Source organism: Anser anser (assembly GCF_964211835.1).
Source record: "Anser anser genome assembly, contig: HAP1_SCAFFOLD_32, whole genome shotgun sequence".
NCBI lineage: Eukaryota > Metazoa > Chordata > Aves > Anseriformes > Anatidae > Anser > Anser anser.
This window is the reverse complement of record NW_028154148.1, coordinates 4589117-4593179: the sequence shown is the minus strand read 5'-3', so window position 1 is coordinate 4593179 and position 4063 is coordinate 4589117. Positions and strand designations below refer to the sequence as shown.

The 4063-nt window shown below is 52.5% G+C and overlaps 1 protein-coding gene across 1 annotated transcript; it reads left to right on the top strand.

Annotated features, from left to right (window-relative positions):
* Positions 1 to 2765: 2765 nt before the first annotated feature.
* Positions 2766 to 3683, top strand: LOC310890589 (olfactory receptor 14C36-like; the record flags this gene model as incomplete). Its single annotated transcript, XM_083852906.1, has 1 exon — positions 2766 to 3683. The coding sequence occupies one exon, from the start codon at positions 2766 to 2768 to the stop codon at positions 3681 to 3683; it is 918 nt and encodes a 305-aa protein (XP_083709032.1).
* Positions 3684 to 4063: the final 380 nt, after the last annotated feature.

Here is a 4063-nt window from a genome sequence, read left to right as displayed (position 1 = left end):
TCTGGACCCAGGGTTACTTTCCCCAAGCCCTCACGCATGCTTCAGTATCATGCATACTTTCTGTTCATGGAACTGAGCTTATCAAGTGAAGCAAAGAATAACAGGAAGAGATTCTACAGATACATTGCTCAGAAAAGAAAGGCCAAGGAGAGTGTACCCCCTCTGATGGATGAGAAGGGTGAACTGGTAATGACAGGTATGGAGAAGGCTGAGGGACTCAGCAACGTCTTCTCCTCAACCTTCACTGCCAGTCAGGCATCCCAAGTCTTTCATTTCCCTGAAATCATTCATTTCCACCTGGGCCGGGGAAATTCCAGACATGGGGATAGTCTGGGAGAAGAACTCATTGAGAGCAGCCCTGCAGAGAAGGACTTGGGGGTTCTGCTAGATGAAAAGCTCGACATGAGCCAGCAGTGAGGACATACATCCCAGAAGGCCAACTGCATCCTGGGCTGCATCAAGAGAGGGGTGGCCAGCAGGTAGAGGCAGGTGATTGTCCCCCTCTGCTCTGCCCTTGTGAGGCCTCACCTGGAGTACTGTGTCCAGGTCTGGGGCCACCAGCACAAGAAAGATGTAAACGTCTCACAGCAAAATTTAGAGAAGGGCTACAAAGATGATCAGAGGGCTGGAGCACCTCGCCTGTGAAGACAGGCTGAAGGAGTTAGGTTTGTTCAGCCTGGAGAAGAGAAGGCTCCAGGGAGACCTCCTTGCAGCTTTTCAATCCTTAAAGGGGTCTTTTAAAAACAATGGAGGAGGACTCTTTACTCAGGTAGACAATGACAGGAGGATGTGGGAATGGTCTTTCAGATTTAGACTAGACATCAGGAGGAAAATCTTCAGTGTAAGGGTAGTGAGGTACTGGAACAGGTTGCCCAGAGAAGTTGTGGATGCCCCGTCCCTGGAGGTGTTCAAGGCCAGGCTGGATGAGGCCTTGGCCAACCTGATCTAGTGGGTGGAATCTGGGGGGAGTTCACTTATATGATCTGTAAGGTCCCTTCCAACCCAAGCCATTCTACAATTCTATGATACTAGGATGGAAATTAACTGAATCCTAACCAAAACCAGGACACAAATAGACTAAGGGCAAGATACCTCTGTGTGTATATCAAAAGAGAGGATAGATGGTGATAGTTATTTAGAAAGTGTCAGACCTGAGTATGACATAGGAACAATGGTATGGAATGAGGGGTGGATATAGTCCGAGTTTTAGCTGGGATAGACTGAATTTTTTCTTCCAAGGAACTGGGGGTCAAGGTGCAGCACCTTGCACTTGGACTTGTTGACCCTCCTTGTGTTAGCTGGGGGTCAAGGCCTGGCCCTTGTGCTTGGTGAAACACATCCAGCTTTTCTACACATCAGGGTCACCTTCACACTGCCTTTGTCTCCTTGTCCTCCCTGCCTCCAATGCTCTGCTCTAACGAGCTCCAAGGGAGGCTGTGTCAGTGCTGGCCCTCAGGGGGACACTGCAGGAAACTTGCCTCTGACTTGGACTTGTTGAGAGATGTCTTCAATTGTCTCTCAGTGCCTGAGGTTCGTGGGCTCCTCAGCAGAGCCCCCCGAGGGGGGATTCCAATGCCTTGGGCTGGGCGTCTGGTGCTGAGCTGGGCCGGGCTCCTGGGACAGAGAGAGCTCGTGGCAAGAGGGCCCTGGTGCAGAGAGACAGCTCTGCCCAGGAGCAGCTCCTGTGCACAGCGCAGCAGGGCTGGGGGCTCTGACCACAGCTGGCACGGGGACAGGAGAGAAGGAGAGAGGGCTTGGAGGCAGTTGGCAGTGGGAGGATGCTGAGAGCTGCCTGCAGGAGAAATCTGCACAGCCCTTGACAAGGTACGTCTCTGGCTGCAGGGCCATGCAGCTGCACGTCCTGGAAGGGTCTCCTGCTGGGTCTTGTTCCTGGGAGGGCAGTGGGCAATGCAGTAGGCTTTGGGAGTCCTGCTGGATGGCACTGCGAGGTGTGGCAGTCTGGCAGAAGCCCCTTGGAGTGTCAGAACCCAGCTGCCCCTGGTCAGCCGAGAGTGGGTGGCCAAGCCTCCTCCAGACACTGAAGGGGATGCAGATGGGATATTGGGACACCCCAGCTTGCGGATATTCATATCTGTCTGTGGGGTGTTCTTCTGGGCTGGAGGCTGCTCTCCAGCAGGATGCAGCTCTCTCATGCCATCCTTGTGTTATCCAGGTGCCCCAAGGAGGAGGCACCTCCGTGCTAAGGCCATGTCCGTGCTGCTGGATGGCTGTCTGTGGGCAGCTGGAGTGAGGCCTCTGCAGCCCTGTCTAGGAGGGAAGAGCTGAGATCCTGCTCAGGCACCAAGAGACAAGGTGAGAATTCTGTCCAGATGAACTGGGACTGGGGCTTCTCTGCTTTAAGCAGTCTCCACTTATTGGGAAACACAAGAGTGTGATCACTGTCCTAAGCATAGGAATATTTGCCTTGCTGTACATTGGTTGCATGAGTTCTTTGGAACAACACTGCAAAGTTTATAGATCTCATAAGTGGATTGAACTTGAGTTTCCCCCATGTTCCTGCCTCCCTCCTGCTGCACAGCAGGAAGGACTCCTCTGGAGCCCACAGCAGCCCCTGCTCCCAGTGCCATTCTCAGCCAGCACCAGCCGCAGCTCAAGCAGGAGAGCTGCAGAAAGGTTCTCCTGCAAAGAGAGAGGGTTGGGATGAGAGTGCTGTAAGAACTGCAACAGGTTTTCCTGAGAGAAGTCTGTTCTAACTTTTTTCTGCCTTCTCCTTTTCAACAGACAGCAGTGTCCAAAGTCTGCAAATGCCCAACAGTAGCTCTGTGAGCGAGTTCCTCCTGCTGGCATTCGCAGACACGCGGGAGCTGCAGCTCCTGCACTTCGGGCTCTTCCTGGGCATCTACCTGGCTGCCCTCCTGGGCAACGGCCTCATCCTCACCGCCGTAGCCTGCGACCACCGCCTCCACACCCCCATGTACTTCTTCCTCCTCAACCTCGCCCTCCTCGACCTGGGCTGCATCTCCACCACTCTCCCCAAAGCCATGGCCAATGTCCTCGGGGACACCAGGGCCATCTCCTATCAAGGGTGTGCTGCACAGGTCTTTCTGTTTGTATTTTTGATGTCAGCTGAATATTCCCTTCTCACCATCATGGCCTACGACCGCTACGTTGCCATCTGCAAGCCCCTGCACTACGGGAGCCTCGTGGGCAGCAGAGCTTGTGCCCAGATGGCAGCAGCTGCCTGGGGCAGTGGCTTTCTCACTGCTGTCCTGCACACGGCCACTACATTTTCCCTGCCCCTCTGCCAAGGCAATGCTGTGGACCAGTTCTTCTGTGAAATCCCCCAGATCCTCAAGCTCTCTTGTTCAGATGCCTACCTCAGGGAACTTGGGGCACTTGTGTGTAGTGTTTCTTTATTTTTTGGTTGCTTTATTTTCATTGTGCTGTCCTATGTGCTGATCTTCAGGGCGGTGCTGAGGATGCCCTCTGAGAAGGGCCAGCACAAAGCCTTTTCCACGTGCCTCCCTCACCTGGCCGTGGTCTCCCTGTTTGTCAGCACTGCCATGGTTGCCTACCTGAAGCCCCCCTCCATCTCCTCTCCGTCCCTGGACCCGCTGGTGGCAGTTCTGTATTCAGTGGTGCCTCCAGCCTTGAACCCCCTCATCTACAGCATGAGGAACCAGGAGCTCAAGGATGTGCTCTGGAAATTGATAACTAGATGAGTTTCGGAAGCAATAAATTTCCATTCTACGTCTGCAGATGACTAATAATGTCAATGACTACAAGAATATTATTAACTAATATTATATATATAATTATTTTTTGTGTGTTTCTGTATTTATGAATATTTTCATTACAGGACTTTGTTTTAATGCAGCTAAAGTTGCCCATTAAAATATGATTCCTCTCATTTCTTTTACAGTATGTACCTGTTGAGTATAGCTCAGAGACTCTGTATACGAGGAGCCCGTTTCTCTGTGAACATAAACAAAGTGAAGGAGCCTGCACTGCCTTCCTTGTGTGACGTCCTTCCTGTGAGAGCTGCTCTGGCTCTGCAGGGGCAGTGCCATGTGCAGGGCTGCAGAGGAAAAGAGTCCCATCC